The 22,577-nt window shown below is 39.1% G+C and overlaps 1 protein-coding gene across 1 annotated transcript in view; it reads right to left on the reverse strand.

Moving 5' to 3' along the window:
- The window catches only part of LOC149267263 (protein NODULATION SIGNALING PATHWAY 2-like), a 100,906-nt gene extending 79,671 nt beyond the window's left edge, over positions 1-21,235 (reverse strand). The window contains exon 1 of the mRNA XM_089410624.1: positions 19,739-21,235. Within this exon, the coding sequence (XP_089266750.1) occupies positions 19,739-21,235 (1,497 nt within the window). The remainder of the gene's footprint in view (positions 1-19,738) is intronic.
- Positions 21,236-22,577: the final 1,342 nt, after the last annotated feature.

Here is a 22,577-nt window from a genome sequence, read left to right on the forward strand (position 1 = left end):
GAAAAAAAAAACTCTTCAAAACTGCTTATTTACAGTTTGACCTAAACAGGTCTGAAAGAAATATGATTACTTTAACCTAATCCTATCAGAAATAAATGCTTGAAAATATCTCAGGTTGTGCTGAGGGCAACCGTACCAAAACTGAGTAAATTATGTTGTCCTCGGTGGCTTGGTGCAGTGTTTTCTGAAATAAATGAGCATGGGTTTCTGCTTCTTTGCTGTCCGGTGGCTTTGAATGCTTTAATTGTGATTTGAGGGCAAGGATGGGCTTACGCCTCTTGATGTCACTTTCTGGGAACTCATTAATGCTTAGGTGCTTTGAGCCCCTAAAAAATCTTGGCTGATACTCTTTGGCTCTTCTTCTTCCTCTGATACTTTTTGACAATAAACTGGGCTACTGCTCTGATGTGCTGTGCGTTAATTCAACATTTAATGGCCGCTGTTCGGCCCTCGGTTTCCTTCAAAACTGTCTTCTTCTTCTTTCTGAGTGCTTCGCGAAGAAAAATGGGTCATTCAGTGCCTTTTGGGCTTGCTTGGGGCTGCGTGATGAAAAGATTCCCCATTCTGGCCTAATTTATCCAGTGATGCGTGATTTGCGCTAATCGCGCATCAAAAATTGCCTCTGAAACTGATTCCGGGGCTCCAGAGTGCGATTTTCGCCCTTCGCGCCAAAATTGTTGATGACGTCAGCATGACATCAGCATGGCAGGACCTTGTATGGCGGATGTCGTGGCAGGATGATGTCAGCGGTACAGTGGGAGGAGGACACACAGGCGGATGACGTGTCATGGTGACTTGGCAAGGGGGTGACGTCACTGGACAGGAGGCGATTTCCAGTTTTGGGGTGCACCGCCTTTGGACAGAGGTGGTTTTGGGGGAGAGGGCTCCGCCACAGCCCAGAAGGCGACGCATGGCAGGAGTACGACGGGAATACCGCCCATCTCCCGGACGCTAACCTTCGGGCGGCTTGGAGATGGGAAGACCCACCCACCGTAGATCTGTGGGGCGAGCGATCTGACGGCTGGCGGCGAAGGTGAGGCGGCGGAGGGATAAGGGGCGGGAATATACACGGAATATTCCGATTTTAATAATTTGAAGCGGTGGGTTAAAACTTAGGGAGCGACGGAGTTTGAGGGTTGTATGGGCTTAATGAGCGCGGATAAATGTTTTTATGAACAAAACTTAGGGTAAGGGAGCCAAAAGTGGGTTTTTTAAGGGTTTTAGGGCTAGGGGAGAGGTTGTTAGCATGACCAGGTGTCATCTAACTCCTGCTATGACACGGATGGGCTAAAAACAACCCCTGATGGACTATTTTTTCATGACTTAGAAGAAATATGGCTATAGTGCCAGGGAGGGGATATTTAATATTTTTGGGATTTATATACATAGTTTTAGAAGGGGAAGGGGATACAGATTAGGGATTTAGATAATACAGTCAGCAGTTAATATGGAGGTGACCAGAAAGCGCTAAGTTAAGGGTCCTTAGGCTAATTTTGGGGAAAAGAACTTGTAAAGAAAGGAAATGCTTGAGCGAAGAAAACCTTCACCAAGGCAACTGATATGGAGAATGATGGAACTAAGAGGAATCAAGCAGATCTTGACCTCTTTGGGGAAGTTAGTAAGTGACTTGGGAAATGAGAAGAAGGGGAAGTTAGTTATGTCTAGATCAAGCTCCTCCAGATAAAAACCTGCCTGATAACTATGATCTGAAAAGACAAAAACACTTTGTAACACAAAATTGATCATAAATCATCATTCTGCAACCTCACAGCTACCTACCAAGCCTACTTACCTAACATTTTTTCTTCTTTTGATTTGGGTGCACTTAGATTTGCAGACCCAGATTTACAATTTTTCTTTTGAATGTTTCCTATCTAGATCTACACTTATTTCTGCTAAGGGCCTAGATTAAGCAGTTGGGTCCCTTTGATTCTCTACCTATCTACAAATCTGCCAAGATTAAGCTGTTTGGACAGATACATTCTCTATATTATAAAACAGGAAATTGAAACCTAGGGAGGCCAAGATTAAGCTGTTTAGCCTTCCCTTAACTGAATGAACTCTTCAAAATGGAATGACTCATCAAAATTGGAATACAGCAGTGGCATTTGGACTAGCACACTTCATGGCATCTTGTGGAAATATGGAACACTACAGCCTGCAAAGTACGACATATTTAGCATGTAAAAATGTCAATCATGAAAGATGAAACCCTGTTGCAACAGAAGGCTAACACATCCTATGTCAAATATTCCCACTATACCTGCTACAGTGACTGCATCGCAAGTACAAGCCCTACCTGTTGTATGTCAACCCCAAGTTTCTCAGGTTGCAATACAACAGTCTCTCGTCTCAGCGATTCAATCACAACCTCAGGTTAGTGCCTCCTTATCTGAAGCGACTCAGGCTCAAACAAGTACTACGAATCCTCATCTTGGTCAATCATCCAGTATTGGACAACAACAAATGGTCCAACAACCATGGCTGGTTCAATCTCAACAACCGCAATTCTAGCAATCATATCAAGGACCGGAGCAACAAGTCTTTGTAAGTAATGGGAAACCACATTTCCAAAGCGGTTAACAACAAGCATACTATAATGGTTATGCTCATCAACCTTATCAAAGTTTTTTTGGATTGCAGGTTTCTGTGGAGTGGTTTTTGAGAGTTTGAATTCGGATCATCCACAGTGTTCATCTTTTTCTATCGACGTTTCGAGTCTAGAGCAAGACTCATCATCAGGACATGATATATAGAGAAGAGGAAAAAGAATTTGCGATAAATATGGTGAAGGGTGACAACTTGGGAGTTTAGCCGACCAATGCTCACTTAATAAATTATTAAATTTTTATTTTGTTTAAGTTACTAATTGGATATGCCCTAGCTTTGTCGCTGTACATTGTTAGGTTTTGTAATTTTAATTGACTATTTTCTACATGAAGGATTTGAATATTGAATAATTAATTAAGTATTATATTGTATATTTAATTAGTATAGTTTTTATTTTGTTTTTAATTTAGATGCTTGTTGTTCGATTATATGCATTAGGTTTTATAAATTAGTTGTATTAGGTTAGGTTATATTGATTAATTAACCTAGATATTAATCTATGTATTGTGTAATTAAGTATTATATTGCATATTTAAGTATTATATTTAAGTATTATGTTAATTAAGTATTATGTTGTATATTTACTTAGAATAGTTTTTATTTTGTTTTTTATTTTAGCTGCTCATTGTTTATATGTTTGTTTTATTAGCTTAGGTTCTATTGTTCAATTAACCTAGATGTATATTAATCTATGTATGTGTAATTATTTTAGATTTGTATTAATTAGCTTAGTTATATGTTGTTTTAATTGATTTAGTTTTCTATTGTTATTATAATTGCTATTAATAAAGTTTTATATTGAATAATTTGCATAAATCTATGTTGCTTTAATTAGAATAGTTTTATTTTGGATGCTTATTGTTCGATTAACTCTGATTAATGCACTAGGTTTATATATTTGTTTTATTAGTTTGGATTCTAATGTACAATTAACTTGGATATACATTTCTATGTATTGTGTAATTATTTTATATTTGTATAGAGTAATTAATATAGTTATATGATATTTAATTAATTTGGTTTTATATTGTTTTTCAATTTTGACCATAATGTTAATTAATAAAGTTAATACATTAGGTTTTGCATTGTTTTAATTAATCTAGACTATGTAGCTTAACTGACCTAGATATAAATTGATTTATTATTTAATTAGATTTCAAATATGATGTGATTCAAGATAAACCTTGGTGGCTACAGGACATCAATTCTAACGGAAGCACGATTAACAAGGATGAGAGAGGGGCAAGTTTAAGACACGGAAATATGAGAGGGGGAAGGGGACTGCAGAGGGTGGGGGGAATAACTTTTTTTAAGCAGAGAGTTCCAGTTTTTGCTAATGTCCCAGCCTCCATCCCTATTAAGGTTACTAGGATGTTTTATGATTTCAATAGCTTCACGAATTTTCCTCTTGAAATGGTGTTCTTCCCTAGCAACGACTTTGGTTTCTTCGAGGCATATGTGATGGTTGGTTTTACCTACATGCTCAGCTAAGGCAGAAGAGCGAGTTCTTTCCCTGCGGATGTCCGCGCTATGTTCTTTGAGTCTTATCCTTACAGACCTGCCGGTTTCTCCTATATATTGTTTACCACATGAGCATTTTATGACATAACCAGCATCAAATACATTATGCTGGTATGCAAAGACCCACTGCTCAGGCGATTCGATCTTATCCTGGGTATGCTTTGCCTAACCTAAATCAACAGTTTCCCTTTGTAGCAACTCTAGAATTACCATATCTAAACCGGCTGACGAATTATCCAATTGCTTATGCCCCTTGGTGGCTGGCGATTCCGCATAAACTTCCGTCAGATATTCCTAAATTTAATGGAAATCTGGGTGAAGACCCATCGAATCATGTGATGACCTTTCATCTGTGGTGTTCATCCAACACTCTCAATGATGATTCGATCAGGCTTCGCCTTTTTCAGTGAATGTTAACTGGTCTGGCAGAAAAATGGTATATCAAATTGCCTAGAGCTTCATTTGATAACTTCAGCACCCTAGCCAAAACCTTTTTAACCCATTTTCAGTTACCCATAAGGTACGAAACAGGAACGGGGCTTCTTACCAATTATAAGCAAAAGACAACCACTCACATATCTAATCATATTCATGAGTGGTGACGTCGTCGTCAAATGGTAAAACATATGTTCCTGATCAGCTGCTAGCTGAATGGTTTATTAAGTCATTGTTACCTTCTATTACAGAAGATGTGGCTATGGGGGGAGTTGTCACTGAAGAGAAAGTCATTGCTCGTGTGCAATATCTAGACTAGATTTATACTCAGTCTGGCACACTCTATGACAAAATTCCTGACGCTCCTACACCAGAGTTTTCTGTTCCTTCTCCTCCTAAATAAAACAAATACTCTCATGCCGGTGATGGCATGATAGGTACGAAAAGCACGAAAACCGTAAAGGCTGCATCAAATAAGGCTTGTACAGTTTCAAGTCAAAATGCAAATGAGGAACTTCTCACCTCAGAGGTAAATTCCATGTCGACTAACAAAGGCAAAGAACCGAAGCAACCAGGAGGAAAGAAGAAAAAGAAAGGGAAGAAGAAGAAACAGGAGCAGTCGTCTCCTGAAAAATCTTCTGCAAACCCTTATGGGCAAAGGAAACCTCCTTCGGGGTGTCAGATATGCAATAAGGATCATCGTACAAGAGATTTTCCACATAAAGCTGAGATTAAGAAATTCTTTAAGAATTCAAAAACTTCAGCGGTACTGACTGATTCGTTTCCGAATCCAGGAACAAATCTGGTTGGTAGCAACAATTCTTCCTCATCCCAAGTGCTAATGTTGTCTGTTTCAAAGCAGCAAAATGATGCTTTGATATCAACAAGGAATAAAGATTACGGGAATCCACAGCTGTCAAACAACAAGGCTAATGATCAACCTAGTAGTTCGACGACAACTTCGACCGAAGTTGTGCCACCCATCATTCTTGAGCTAACGATAAAGTCGCCGAAGGGAGTAGTACACAAATCGACATTTAATCCTTGTGCTAGAGCAGAACAACATTATAATATAGTGGAGGATCTAGCCCAATTGTCGTCCGCTATGTCAACACTTAAGGTACTGCAAAATTGCCCCTCCCAGAAGCATGCTTTATTATTAGCAATAGGTGGGATTAACCCAGCGGATTCCAATCGTGTGGCTTTTAACCATAAAGGATCTGACCCTCAATTACCGGCTCAACTCGCTTTCCTTATTCAAGTGAAAGCCCTCAACAAAACTGTTCATCGAACAATTATTGATGAGGGGGCATCTACATGTATTATGTCAATGAGTTGTTAGAAAACTTTAGGCTCACCACCCTTGTCGCGATTGTCAATGACATTAAAAGCATTTGATGGACGAACATACACCCCATATGGGATTTTAAGTAACTTGCAAGTCGAACTGGGGGGCAAAACAGTGGAAATTGATGTTGAAGTTATCGATGGAAACCTCAATTACAACATCCTACTAGGAAGGCCTTGGATTTATGCTATGGCTGCAGTTGTGTCAACATATTTTAGAAAGATTGCATTTCCTTTTCAAAGAGGAATTACAATCGCCAACCAACAAACATTTATCCCCAACAATTCACAAGTTACAGGAAGCATTCCAATGATCCACGAAAGCTCTTAGTCGCTTCAAAATATCGGAGTAGGCCTACTAAAAGACCCTACATTGATGGGTACTTTTGCCCTACCACCTCCAAACAATCTAGTGGAAGTGGCCACAATGAGAACATGCAATATGATATCTTTTAGATTCAGAAGATTCCTAAACATTTTGACAGCATGGATCATCGCCATTTCAGAAATATTGTAGCAATCAATTTTCTTGGCCTGGGGGGAAAACCAAAATCAACGCTCATCAAGTGTTTGGATAGATAGGTCCAAGGAATATGGTACCTCCTCAGATCCTTGGTCGCATGTACATTCTACAGACAAAGGAATCATTCAATCAATGATGATAGGAGAGGCACCATGGGAAGATTACCACCATCGCTCCCATCTTCCAGATTACGAAGATTATTCCAGTGACCTTAATCATCCTTCAATTTTTTATTTTCTATCAAATACTGTAAAGACGGTGGATTCAGAGGATGGTTCTTATCTCATGTCAACCTCGTTAAAAAATGAAACAAGGAGTAATGAGGATAGTTCTTTCACTATGTCAACCTCATTAAAAAATGAAGCAAATCCCTTTCCAAATCGAATCTTTGATTACGATCTCGTAAAATCCAAGTCGAGTCTTTTAAAGATCTCAAAGGTAAACCTTCATTCCAACCACCGAGTTGAATGCAATGAAGCTTGGGGGGCATGCACCTCGATTTTCGTTATTATGTTGGGGGCATGCAAACTTATCACGAGCAGTGTTACCGCAGGGTTCAAGCTCATTAAAATTAAACCTAAGCAATGATCAAATGTTCCCCCAGAGTTTAAGCTCATTAAAAAATGAACCAACCTCTGGTAAATAACCATTGTGAATGCATTATCATCAGCTTTTGAGCCTTGGTCATGTTCTTACCATCACCTCCACTCTGTTTTAGCCGATCATATGCCTCCATTTGATTATTTACCCGTTTGAGGAACAGTTGTGATAAGTGATTATGTTAGCCATCCTCTTGACACTTCCATGATTGGAAAGTTCCAAACCTTACCTGGAACCAGTTGCTACCTGAAAATATCACTCATTCCTCAAAAAAAGAGTCTCCTTTAAGCTCTTTTCATCTGACTCGTAAAATATGAAAAGATTGCCAATCAATTGGCCTCTCCAGCTCATTAAAGCTATCGGAAGTGCTATCCCTCCTCTAGATTTTAATCTTTTTGGACCTGAGGGATTATTACACAAAAATATCGAGCGCTTGTCTTGTTCGGCTCGTTAAAACTATCGAAAATTCATCCCTTTCGTATTATTTTATACTCTTTTAGACTTAAGGGATTACATGACGAAAAAGGATCACTGGAGTTTCCTTTCTGTCCCTTTTCAGACTCTCTAAAATTGAAAAAGGACCGATTTGTCTTTTTCATTAAACTCGTTAAAACCAATAGCGACAAACTTATCCATGCAGACAAGAACGAGTTTCATTGTCGCTAGGCTCATTAAAACATAGTGACGGGTTTTCCCGAAGGGAAAATTATAGAACAAGCATTTGTTATCCTCCTCAGTCTTGATAAAAATAAAGAGGTATTGGTCAGCAATGACTGGGGAAATTTGGGAAGAAACTTTATTGGTAGCAAGTCGCTCTTGAACATGACACTTTCGCTCCATCACCATGATTGAGTCGGGTTGGGTTATTTTGTTCACCGGTCAAATTACCATTGGTCCACCGTACCATCCATCTTTGGGGTTAATGCTACCAATCCATTTCAGTGTCGCTGATATGTTCAAGAGAAGTCGATCAAAGAATTCACCAACCCATCTTGTGTCCCATCTGCTGCAATACCTTTACGCTTCATTCTTTCATGATCGTTTTCAACTTCAAAAGTCATTTTCTTTGTTCCATGTCGTAGATGTGGGATTCATTAAGGCCCTCCTACGACAGGTCACTTCTTGTCGACATCAGCGCATTATCCAAGAAGTCGACCTAGGAACAACTCTTTCATTACTTTGAAGCTTGCATGCCTCAATGGCTAGTTTCTCACTTTCAGTGACAGGTTTACATCAATGGCCTTCGACCGAGAGATTTTGTGTGGTGTTCGACGCCAAGTCCCATTTTCACACCATGCGAATTGTATTGTCGTACCTTGAAGTTCATCATCATTATCGGTGATTCCTCTCGCACCTGTTAACAACTTACATCATTAGCTGGTAATCAGGAGATGTCTTTCCATGTTCGACTCCAGAACATTTTTCACATGGATCGACTTGTACTTCGGGCGAAGATTGGACGAGTTTGAAGACCCCAGATCTAGTTTCATCCATTTGGGTTGTGATATATTCAGGAAAATAAAGACATCAAATGTACATCATTACTGCATAGATGATCATCTGAATCAAAGGATGATGGCTCTATTAGAATCATCAGTCTGCCACACAGACGGTTGTCTGTCCTATGTACATGAAAATGAATTTATAAAGCTAAGCATGGGAATGCCCACCTCAGCTAGATCATGAAAATGTTATGAAGATAATGTATTGTATTGTATCTTATTACAGGTCGCCTTCCAGTTCGAAAAACCTCGGATCCTCATGATAAAGCATTTCACCCGACATCAAAAGATTAACGACCTCATGCTTTAGGGGGCAACTGTTATAGACATTTTTGGGCACTGCAACCCCAATCATATATGTCCATAAACCAAGGGCTTCTGAGTCCCTAAAAGTGTTGTTTCATTCCCTAAAGGAACAAGGTCAGCTGATTACATCATCTCCCAGAAGTTCTCCATAGAAAACTGCTCAGAACTGGTCAAAACTAGACCATACAGGTTGCTCAGTGCTAAGGGTGTGATGCATCTCACCTGCCCAGTGTAAAAGGTGCAATGCATACTAGAAAGCCCTTCTGTAGGGTGCGATGGGCGAGAATGGACAAATGGCAGAGACAGTTTGCGAGGTGGATGATCATGGAATCTTCCATAAACTTCTCCTGTGACACTTGCCTATTTGAATTCGCCCAGGGATGAGTAAGAGATCATCAATCTCCAAGTGGAACCAAGAACTATCAGAGAGAAGAAACTAATCAAAATCCCAGAAGTTGAATCACCTCCCTACAATCATCTATATATGGATCCCTCATCCTAGAGATCCAGAGGCTAGAATTTTGTATCTTGTAAGGAAGTGTTGTTGGTTTCCTGGTGGAATATCATAGTGCTGGGTGATCTAAGCTTTTCATGAAGTGAAGAAGGGCTTTCATGCTGGGAGGATGATGCTGGGTCAAATCAATGGGTTGTAATCCTCTCTTCTAATCTTTACATCAATAAAGCTATTCAATTTTTCCTCCACATTCTTGTATGTCTGATAGTATATGCATTTGTGTGGTCAATATATATCTGGTCCTATACTGTTTATGATTATAGATATCTGCACTTTGAAGGTATTATGCTGCTTTGACTTCACAGGTACTCTTTGAAGCGAAGTGGTCAAGGGAGAAGCAGCAAAGACTTGTTGGTGAGGAGAAGGAACAAGCAAAGAACCGAGCAACAGATCGAGGTTGGTATTCTTTGATCATCTCCTATCTACTTATCATAAAGGAAAACGAAAGTAACTTTAATCTGTTTGTTTCTAAGATAGCTACCCGTCTTAGTAGGACTAGCAGCTCTGCAAAGACACTAGATTTCCTGATAACAATGGGTTATAAACAGATTATGAGGGTTTTATTAGAATTATAACCAAAAAGCACCGAGAAGCCATTATGAAGGTTTATGCGGGGCTTTGATGCAAAAACAGGGGTAAAATGGGTTTAAAGGGGAAATAATGGAAATTTAAGGGGAATGAGGGAATGGAAGTAACGGAGTAAGAGGAATAAGGCACATGAATGGAAATGATAAAATAAACAGCTGCCAACCCTCTACAACACAAACTAGCACTTCTTGACCTGATTTAATCCATCAAATTGCTACAAACTGCAGCAGAGCTAACGCTGGCTCCTTCTGGGGATGAGATCCTCCCTGTGAGGTATCAAGAACCTGCAGACCAATGCCTTTCCAACTAGAAACAAGTTAACCAAAATTCATAGTGTTCCATTGGGCATGGAGTCTACTGCAACTATACTACAGCTGAATAAAAACACCATATTTACAATATTTAAGGCCAAAGACCTTAAACAACATAAACTTTCAAAAACCGCCCATTAACTAGGCCATCAAAAACTGTCTCTCCTCCCATAATTTTTAGTAAGAAGGTGTTGTTCCCTTGAACCTGTGAAATGATGAAAGGCCCTGTCCAAAAAGCATCAAATTTTCCATGATTTCCTTTCTGCTCCTTTAGTGCATCCCATTTCAAAACCAAGTCACCAATCTAAAAATTATTTTTTTTGCCTTTTTGTCAAAGGCTTCCTTGATCCTTTTTGGATGTGCTGCAGCTCTTTCAACCAGCTGTTCTCTAATCTGATGTATTTATGTTAGATCAGTGATTCTCATTACCATGTCTTCTTCCTCATCCTACTCTTCTTGAAGGAATTTTGCCACAGGGAGAGTTATCTGAATTGGAAATATAGCCTCAGTCCCATATACCAACTAGAAAGGAGAATTCCCTGTGGATTTTTTAATGGTCACCCTGTCAACCCACAGTGCATACTTGAGCTTTGAATTCCAATTCTTTTTATTGTCCTCTAATAGTTTTTTAATTATCTTGATCGGACTTTTGTTAGAGGATTCTGCCAGACCATTTCCTTGAGGATAGTATGAGGTGGAATGAACCAGTTTAATGCCCATTGAATCACACATTTCCACCAATTCCTTTGCCCTGAAAGCTGTTGCATTATCTGTTATTAATTTATATGGACATCCAAATCTACTGAAGATATTCTCTGATAAAAACTTCATGACCACACTATGATCAACCTTCCTTGTAGGGACTGCTTCAATCCACTTAGTGAAATAATTAGTGGCTACTAATATCCATTTCTGCTGGCCACTGGAGTGTGGATTGATTTCTCCAATGAAATCCAAGCCCCACTGCTAAAAAGGTCCTTTTGCCTGGATTGGTTTTAGGGGTAGGGATTTCAACTGTTTTTTTCCTTACAATCTTTGGCACCTGTCACAAGTTTTAACAAAAGAAAATACATCAGAAAATAAAGTGGGCCAATAATACCCAGCTCTCAGGATTTTATGGGTTGTGGTTTTCCAATAATGGTGCCCTCCACACATGCTGTTATGAAATTGCTACATAGATTTTTGATTGTTCTCTATCGAGGCACCTTAAAAATATTCCAGATGGATCCCTCCAGTAGAGCAGATTTTTATTTACAAAATATTTTGTTGCCCTAAGCTTTAAAGTTCTAATTTGAGTAAATCCTGAAGGGATTTATAGTTTCAACAAGAAATTAATTGTTTCAGCATACCAATTACAAGAAGCTAGATTCTCGGCCATTGATTGCTTTCTCTTTGTTTTAGTTGTTTCCTCTTCTTCTGCCTAACCATTTTCTGCATTTGCATATAGGAAATCAATGTATAAAGACCTGCAATTTTCCTTAGCTAATAACTTGGCAAGCCCATGACCTCTGACTAGCTTAGTGGGCTTCAACTCTATATTAAATTCTATCATTTTTGCAATCCACTTTGCCCTTCTTCCATCAGCATTAGGTTGTGTTAAGACATCTTTTATTGCAGCATAAGGCACATATGCAATTATTTTTTAATGCAAGATATAAACTCTAAAAGCCTTTAAGGATTTAATAAGAGCATATGCCTGTTTTTCTATAATATCATACCTTAGTTCAACATCCCTCAAGTTCTTACTGAAAAATGCTATTGGATGTTCTGAACCTTCTTCATCTTGCTGCAATAAAATCGCTGCAATGGTGTCTTCAGAGGCAAATGAGAAAATATGGAACTCATTGCTGTAATCTGGGTTGCTTAGTGTGGGAGCTTCCATAATAGCTTTTTTGATGGATTCAAATAATTTTCTTGTTGTATCAATCCATTTTACCTCTGACCCTTTTCTCAACATAGAGGTAATATGCTTCACCAATTCTGCAAAATTCGGAATAAACCTCCTAACAAAATTAATTTTTCCCAGAAAGGATTGGATATCCTTCTTTGATCTTGGGACAGACAAAGTCTGTATGGTTTTTACTCGTTCTGGATCAATCTGAACACCTACAGCAGACACAATATGTCCTAACAGCTTGCCTTCATTTAAAGAAAATTGAGATTTTTTGGGATTGATTGAAATTCCAAACCTCCTGCACTTCAAAAATACATTTTTCAAATGTTGTAAATGATTTTGATGGCTGTTGGAGTAAACTGTTATATCATCAAGGTAGATAAGCACAAATTTGTCCTTCTCTCTCACAAATGCTATATCCATAGCTCTCTGGAAGGTAGCTCCAGCATTCATCAATCCAAATGGCATTTTGGCATACATGAAAGTGCCCCAAGGAGTGGTAAATGCAGTCTTTTCTTGATCATCTGGGTGAACAACGATCTGACTAAGGCCTGAAAATCCATCCAAGAAAGACATGATTTGGCTCCTGAGATTTTTTGCAGAAAATGCTCCATTTTTGGCAGAGGATAGTTGTCTTTCTTGGAGCATTTATTTAAATTTCAGAAATCAACACACAATCTAATTTCTCCACTCTTCTTCCTCACCACCACTAGATTGGCTACCCATTTTGAATACCTGAGAGGAACAAGTATCTTGGAAGCCAACAACTTTTTAATTTCTTTCTCAATCAGAGGAAGAAGCATGGGATTTATTGGTCTCAGCTTCTGTTTGAAAGGAATAGTGTCTTTCTCCAGAGGGATTTTATGTTGAACTATATTTTAATCATTAGTTTTCATATCACTATACTCCCAGGAAAACACATCAACAAATTGCCTCATTAAATTGCAATATTCAACACTTTGATCAGCAGACAAATGAGTGGACAAATTCACATACCTAGGCTGACCTGGACTTCCTATATCATGCTTACAGACTGCAGATTGGTCTTCTTTTTGGGTAGCCTTGTAAGGCACATCATTTTGGTCAAACAGTCTTTCAAGAGGAATTAGGCCCTTGGGAATATGATTACTAGGAAGCTGGACTATGTTGTCTTTACCAATTTTATTTCTAAGCTGGGATTGGGGGTTTTCTTCCAAGACATCATTTTCTTGGTCAATTTGCATTTCTGAAAATTCATCAATGACTTGCAAGAACCTACTCAACTCATCATCATCATTAAAAACTTTCCAATGCAGGACATTGTCAGGCAAGGATGGTTTGTACTTGATTTGGACTTCATAAACTAATCTGGGAGGCATGGGAGGTATAAATAAGCTAGCAGAAAGAGCAAGGGAATCAGCAAGCTGATTTTGGGCTCTAGGAATGTACGAAATATAGAAAAAATCGAATGAATCTCTGATTCTCCATACCTCATCTCTGTATGCTTTCAGCCTTGGGTGCTTTGCTTGAAAAGTTTTATTTATTTGCTGAATGATTAAATCAACATCTCCAAACACCTTTATGCTTCTAATTCCTCTATCTTTTGCTGCATTAAGGCCCAACAGCAAAGCTTCATATTCTGCTATGGTGTTTGTCACTTGAAAAACCAGCTTAAAAGACAGCTGAATGCTTTCTTTCTTTGGAGATACTAGCACCACCCCTGCTCCTGCAGTCTCCCTGGAACATGCTCCATCAAAGAACAACTCCCAAACCTAACTTCCTTGCTTTTCCTCGGCCTGAACGGTTGGTTTCCTGATCTACATTACGGCCTTCTGAGATTCTTCCATTTGGAGAATGCATGCTCCAAAATTAGTGTCCACTGCATAAATAGGATGATTTGTAGGGTTCTTCTCATCACTAATGATATATGCCAACTTTGCTTCTCTATATAACCTCCTACTTTCTCCTCCAAACACTGGGACAGTAGCATAAGATAAATCATTCTGCAAGGTCCCACCTAGTCTCTTAATCCACCCTCTGGACAGTAGCATACCAAACATAGGAGGGACATCTGCTACCACAATATCCATCATCATACTCTTCATGGGTAGCTGAGTTAAGGTAATGGCCAAATCTTTAATCAATCCAAGACATTTCACCTTCCTTGAATCAAAAGAAAATAAATCATGATAGGGTCTAGTGATATCAAGACCTAAATCTTTCATGACAGCTTTAGGCATTAGATTGTGGCTGGCCCCTGTATCTAACAGGCAGTTGTGGAGGATTTTGTCATGAATGGTCAATGAGACATAAAAATATGGAGAATTATTATCAGCAGGTTCAATCATGGGGCTGAGCACAATGGCAGGCTTGTCATCTTGCAAATTGACTAAGTCAGTGGAGGTCTGTGTGGTTCCTAGCTCAAGGGCTTCAAAGATGGGCTTTCTAAATACTTCACTCTTCACCAACTCAACCAGAGGCACAGATATCTTCAATTTCTGAAATTCTGACTCAAAGCTGAAAGAGGAAAATGATTTATCATAACCTTTCACCTCTTGAACTGGAGCTTTGAGGATGACTGGATCAGCTGCTGGTCTTCTCTGCTTATTATTCTATGGTTCTGTTTGGACAACAGCTCTTTGGGCAAAATTTTCTTTGACATTCTTTGCATTTGATCTCAGGTTATATCTCTGTTGCTACTCATCTTGTAGGAAAGCTTCTCTATCCCACTCTTGATTGTCTTATTCCTGCAACAATGATTGCTCATACTCAGCCAATGTCAAAAATGCAGTGTTTCCTCTGTCTTCCATGCAGTGAATTTCATCCTCATCTTCTTCAAATTGTTCCTCCTCCATGACTACATTTTGGAAAGGAGCTTTAACTTTTTGATCTTCTTTTGAATCTTCACCCCTCTACATAATTTGTAACTGCTCATTTGGTCCTCAGAAAGGATTTGGATTTCTTGGAGCAAATGTGTTCTGCTACCTTGTTTTCCCTGCATTCTACTCAACCTTTAGCTTAGAAATTTCAGCAGCCAATGACTCTATCATCTTGGTCATTTTATCTAATTTAGGCTCTGAAGATGATGAAGAAGAAGTAGAAGCCTGATTTCTCTACCTTCTCCTGTCAGCTTGACTTTTGAGCTTTTCTACTACCATAATATTGGACTCTACTTCTAAGGTTGCATCCTGCATGTCTGCCAGCGTATCACATCTCCTTTCTCTCAATAACAAGCAGAAATTAGAGTCAAAATTATTTGTATAGGTGAGTTTGGCAGAGGTAGGAGTAGGCTTTACCTCAATTGGTATCTTACTATACATTTGATTGAATCTTTTATTAAAATCAGGTATTGATTCACCATTTTCCCTCTTAAAATTACCAAACTCAGTATGATAATACAACAAGTCCTTTTTATCTCCCCATTGCCTCAAAAATGCATCATCTAATGCTTCAATATCTGTTATAGAGCTCTGGGATAATTCTCTAAACCACTTCCTAGCCTCTCCATCAAGGCTCTAGACAAAAACTCTCATCCACACATCATTTTCACTTATATCTAAATTATCAGCATAACTGTAAAAAGCTTCAAGGTGTTCTTCTGTTGTCACTCCCTCTGTTCCAGTGAATTTAGGTATATATTTTTTATATTCTCCCACAGGCATAGGATTTAAAGGGATAGGCAACAACAATGGTCCATATTTAGCAGCAACAATTCTCTCAATCCTCGTAGGTGCTTGTTGTCCTGCCATGATTGGAATATTTGGAAGAATACTAGCAGGTTGACTAGTAGGGAGCAATGTGATGGATGGCAGAGATAAAGGGATGTTTCGGACTGAATGGGAAACCTTCTTTGGACTGAGATTCAAAGGGGAACTAACTGTATAAGGGGCTGAACTAATCTCTGAATATTTTTCCCTATTAGCAGTGTTGTGCTCTAAATCTTCAAATTGCAAATCTTCAGCAATAACCTTATCTTTCAAAGATGAATTAGATTTCTTAGGCTTACCTGATCCTGATGCCCCTTTCTGTGAAGCTTTCTTCGATTTAATAGTCCTCTCAGGTTCAGGCATTGGTTCAGGTGGTGATTTCTGAGCATTTCTTCGAGTATGTCTCACAAACTGAGCCAGAACTTTGATGTGGAGTCGCCAAATGATGGTATTCCTCCAATGGAGTCGCTAGACAGATGATTACAACCAGAAACTGTGTTCAAACCTTGTCTGTCATCAAAGCTTGAAGCTGTGTCGTTCTCCCAGGGAAGCTGATCTTCAATTCTCCTCTCCCCGGCAATGGCGCCAATTAATGTTATCACCCCAAGAAACTCTCCTAGGTTGTATATCAGAGATGCTCGGGAACATTACAAACTCAACAAAAATGTTGGATAGATGGTGGATGAATGTAAGAAATGTTGCATATTCAAGCCAGATAACCACTTCTACTATGATTGACCCTAGACATGGGTGAACACCCCTAGACTACAAGGCTTTAGACCACCAATTACTCACAGTTTGAGGATAAGGTGATAATGTAGAAGACTGACCACACCAGCAGATGCACAGGACCCTGTGATGGCCGGCTGCAACCAGTTAAGAGGTCTGTAGATCTGTTTTCTAATACACAGATAGGATGACAGCTCTCTGGCATTAAAACAACAGAAACCTGCAAACAGATTCAATGATACATGCTAAATCCTAACACAGAGGTGGGATGACAGCCCCTCTAATGCTAAACATTAACAACACATGAATAAATGTAAAACAGGCACAGCCTGGAACAAGAAGGAGAAGTGGAAAGTGAGAAATCAACAACAAAAGAAGCTTGTATTAGCTCGAAATGTAGACCAGGAGCTGCAGGTTACACAGTAGTTACAGTCTCCAGAAGTTGAAGCTTACAACAGAATAACACTCACCAACCTCACTACATCATTTTTTTGGGTATATATAGAATTTGTTTACAAAATTACTCTGCTAGGCTATGTGTGGAGGTGTCTTAATTGACCACCAATCACATTTACAGTTAGATATGGGCTTCTGATATAGTATGAATGTTTTAATGAACAAAATGGCTCTTTCTGTACTTTGGTGTACTCCTTAAACAAGTGAAGTATTATCTGCATGACTTTCAATAACTGCTGCAGTCATTTACCTTCTCAAGGTGGTCCTTCTTGTCCTTCGAAGGTACACGGAGTTGAATGCAGTAGCTGAGGGTTTAATGTTCAGGTCGTTGGATCGTCTCTAGCTTCTTCGCGCACATAAAACAGGCCAAAAACACAGCAAAATACATCAAAATGGACGAAGAGCAAAGGAAGAACGCTGGCCATTAGATGGGGAAAATGGACGGCCTAGATCTGATGGCGAGAGGCAATGGGAAGGCACAGAGGCGAGATGGATTGAATAATAGCCATGGATCTGACAAACCAGATGATGGAGATTAGATCTGAGAGGGCTATCGGGCATAAACAAAAATGGGTGAACAAGGGCCATTGGATCATGGGTGTCAAATCCAACGGCTGACGGGAGCGAAAGGTGCATGACAGTTAACGGGTAGGGAACCGTACCAGAAGGGTGGTAAGCGGTTTCCCTGCACTGCTTTTCGGGTAAGGCGGTAATGGTACATGGAGGAGCGATGTAATCAAATTGCGCCACGCGGCAGGCGGGAAACCGCTTCCCCACAAGCTATCGGTCGTGTAGGTTTGTGGAGCGGGAGAAGCATATGGCGTTGGATCAACAGGCGGAGGATCAAGCGGACACGATTTAACACACATGTCTCGAGGTGATGTGACATGTACGGGCCCGCCAGGTCACAAATTATATTATATGCGTGGTGTTATAAGGGTTAAAACTTTTAGCGCGGGGGAATAATTGCAACATGGGTTATATGGGTTTGAAACGGGTTATAAACAAATTATGAGGGTTTTATTAGAATTATAACCAAAAAGCACCGAGAAGCCATTATGAAGGCTTATGCGGGGCTTTGATGCAAAAACAAGGGTAAAAGGGGTTTAAAGGGGAAATAATGGAAATTTAAGAGGAATGAGGGAACGGAAGTAACAGAGTAAGAGGAATAAGGCACATGAAGGGAAATGATAAAATAAATAGCTGCCAACCCTCTGCAACACAAACCAGCACTGCTTGACCTAATTTAATCCATCAAATTGCTGTAAACTGCAGCAGAGCTAACATTTACAACCAAAATATGCTAGTTCTTTGGGTGTGATTAAGGCTTAAAATGAAATTTCCTCTGCATTCCTCATGCACATCCAGAGTATTTTGACATGGAATTTCCTAAAAGGTTCTAAACTAAATGAAATAGGTAGAAATTGGTCAGAAAATGCCTCCTTTAGGAGTGAAAGCCTTAAGTGCACAAGTAGTGGTGATAATGGTTGGATTTCGTCAACTTTGTGCACTCTTGATCCCACTCCAAAAGTGAATTTTTCCCTGTATGTTTTATATACTTCATTTTGGAGCTAGGTGTTGGTTGGTTGAGTGATATGTGAGTGAGAAGGTTGTAGAGAAGAAAAAGAATGCTCTAGACTTGCTTGTGAGCAAAGATAGCTAGTGCATCAGTGTAAATGGAAGTGAGTGGATCAAATTGTTGAAGTAGAGATATCAATTTGTAGAGTAGAGTTGATGGAGCTATAGCAGAGATTGTTTTTAGTAAATGGAGTAGATTTTTATAGGAGAGATGAGACAAAGTGTGGAGTGTCTCATACTTTGGTGACTAATCCATTTGTTTTGCAGAGTTGCTAGCGTTTATGATAGATTGTTTTATAGCTGCAAATATATTGAGGGTTAGATGTTATGGCTGAGTATGAGTTATGTTTTTGTTGTTGGTTGGTTATGGTATTTTAGAATTGATTAGTAGATTGGACATAGTCTTCCTAGCCAATCAGTGGAATTGAGTCTCCTAACTGATGGTAGTAAGCTCATATATGTAAAACATATTTTGCTTGACATAATATAGATTCAATGCAACAGTAACATCAAGGATATCATGTGTTCTCATGTGTGATTGATGTGTTGTGCATGTTTATTGTTTATGTTGTTGCTTATGGTTTTTGGTTTATGCTCATATGGTGCACATGTTTATGAGATAATTTATTTATGGGGATGGTTAATATATGCATAATTCAGTAGAAAAGTTTTAATTGGTGAAAATTGCTAAAAAGACATTTTTGATTCAACCCCAGTGCTCACAAAAAAGATGATATGATTTGTGTGCGAAAGCTAAATTTTCAATCTACCAGCGTTTGATTCATACAAATTCTTATTAGCTTCATTTGTTTATATCACAATTTTTATACATGCACAACATTCACAATGAATACCATTAGAACACATATAATTAAAAGTAAGAAGATATGGATATAGAAACCATTCCTCATCAAATATAAAATCAATGCAAATGCTAATCGTTAAGTAAAAATTATATTGTAACTATTACTCATAAAATTAAAATATTAATATAACAATATAACAAGAGCTAGAGGTCCACATCCAAATAACCAAACTGTGGTGACGGATGAGTGGATGATTATCAGGTTGTTTTCCATGTAGAAACCCACACCAAAGGGGTACAACCCCATTTCAGAACCACTCGATGATCACCCACCAATTCTACTTCATAACATCCTCTAACCCCACTCTGCAGCGTATATTTTGCATACAACATATTGTCGTTGCTTATGCTACCTTCGCCATAACCACACTCGAGAGGGAGGTCAAGAACGTTGGATTTTCTGGTATCAGGTGGGCCACACGCACTGCTACTCACAATTCTCTTTGCCATGGCGGGTCCAAAGAAGAAGCGTTCCACCATCGCTCTTGCAAGCCCATGCTGTGGGAGTCCAGCTTCAAGCGAGTCGAAAATGGTGCACAGCTCCTCCAGACAACGACAGAAGCTCTCCAAGAAGTTGGACATGTTTCCCTCTGCGCCGTGTGGGCCCGTAGCGAGCGTAACGGCCTCGGGATTCAAGTGGCGTGCGCCGACCAGGAATTCCATCAACTCCGATTTATTTCGCAGATTAACCATGTGAGGCAACTGCCATATGCAATTCACCATTACAATCTCCCCCTCACGAGACGGCAGGAGTCCCTCTTTCAGCCCTTTCAAATCCGTTTCCTGGAACGAAAATGGGATCCCCACAGAGCTTGCGTACTCCGACAACCTTCTTCCGGTGTGCCGGCCAGAATAAAGCAGACATTCTTCCTCGTCCTCGTCCTCGTCCCATTTGATTGCTGTGATTCTCAAGTGACCAACACCATAATTTCCATTATTCCTCAGGGCCTCCATTAATGGCGGCCATTGCATGCCCTCCATTATATCAAAGTCAATAATATGGATTCCCACATTATTACCACCGCCGGCGGCCGCTACTGCTTCCAGAATGCATTGGTTAGCAGTGAAGTGAGGTATTTGTATGTAAGGATAAGCTACATGCAGCAGCTTTAAAGCTCCCAGAAAATGGTCCTTACTGCTCTTATCATTGGGCTCCAAATGAGCAAGGGAATTCACCTTAGAATGAAGTAGAGCATGGTAGAGATAGTAAGCCACTCTCTCCATGGTGGAGCCTGTGGGAGAAACCAGCTCTCGCAACCTGCAGAGTATGACCTCCACTACATCTTGTGCTCCCTGCGACATTGCCTCTGCGCATGCTGTCAAGAGATGTACGAGCCTCAAACCTTTGTATTCCATATCCTCAAGGGCGCCATGATCGACATCGACAGAGGGCGGGCCAGAGTAAGAAAGCGGTTGACCCGCAGCAATTAGAGCATCTGGATACTCATTGTTTATCGGGCATTGGATGACGTTGGCATCACTCCGAGGACTCGATATCGGATATTCCTCTATTTTATTATCGTCATCTTGCAGATCTATATCATTTAAATACTCTCCAATTGCCTCCAATTCTGTTGGCAACGAATGGTTGTCATCAACGAGTAAATCATCCCATGGCGACCATTGAGCTGCATCCAAATCCACGTCTAACTGTTCTACTGCTGCGGAATTAGTATCCCAATCGACTTGCGGCAGACAAGTGAATACATGATCCCAATCTAATTGTTCAGAAAACCATGATGTTCCAGTTCCATCTTCCATGCTGCCCATTTTCGACACTGTAAAGGTTGAGCCTCACAGGATTCGATGCCAGAAGGAAGACATGCAGGAAAAAAAAGCTGGATGGCCTGAAATTTTATAGTGAGATGATGTTATTTTACAATTTCAATGCATTTAATTTCAATGCATTTAATGGTTAGAGCGTCTGTTTAGATGAGAGTGGTTACAGATTTAATAGTCAAATCTCAACTAGAAGGGTAGAGTATGTATGTTTTTATAGTGATGAATTATTGATGATGTTATTTTACAATTTCAATGCATTTAATGGTTAGAGCATGTGTTTTAAAATGAGAGGGGTTAGAGATTTAATAGTCAAATCTCAACTAGAGGGGTAGGGTATGTATGTCTTTATAGTGATGAATTATTGATGATGTTATTTTACAATTTCAATGCATTTAATGGTTAGAGCATGTGTTTTAAAATGAGAGGGGTTATAGATTTAATAGTCAAATCTCAACTAGAGGGGTAGAGGGGTAGAGTATGTATGTCTTTATAGACTTAATATTCAAATCTCTGCATGGAAGTGGGTCTTTATCTCACAAACAAAAAGTCTCATACATCAATTTAATGTCTCACTCAACAATGACCTTAAAATTAGATAATAATAATAATAATATGAATTGATAAATACATAAAATTGTAATGTCAAAAAAAATGATGAATTTATCGATCAACCTAAAAAAAACTATGGACACCCTTCCAAAGTATTGAACTGAGTTGAGTTTGCCCACATTACTATGGACACCATTCCAAAGTATTGAGCTGAGTTGAGTTTGCCCACATTTGTGGAAAGCCAAACAATGAGGTAAAATGGAGACGTGGATTTTCATCCCCTAAGAAATCACTCACTGTTGGGACATCACATTTCTATATATATACTTCATAAGTTAGGGAAATTACTAATTATTGGATGTAAACTTATCGGTTTAAAAACCTAGTAAAGTTGGAAAATATATTTATGAAATGTGATTGAGGTATATATTTATTTTTTATAAGATGGGCTCTTAATTAATATATTTATATTTTTCTTGAGAATCAACTTAAAAAAGAACTATAGGCACCATTCCAACTTATTGAGATGAGTTGAGTTTGCCCACATTTGTGGAAAACCGAACAATGAGGTAAAATGAAACAAGGAGGTAAAACGGAGACGTGGACTTTCATCCCCTAAGAAATCGCTCATTGTTGGGAGATCGCATTTATTTATATATATATATATATATATATATATTTAATAAGTTAGGGAAATCACTAATTATTGGATGTAAACTTATTGGTTTAAAAACATAGTAAAGTTGGAAAATATATTTATGAGGTGTGGTATTGATGTATA

Source organism: Pinus tabuliformis, chromosome 6 (assembly GCF_031772625.1).
Source record: "Pinus tabuliformis cultivar Carrire ecotype Pingquan chromosome 6, CPIR1, whole genome shotgun sequence".
NCBI lineage: Eukaryota > Viridiplantae > Streptophyta > Pinopsida > Pinales > Pinaceae > Pinus > Pinus tabuliformis.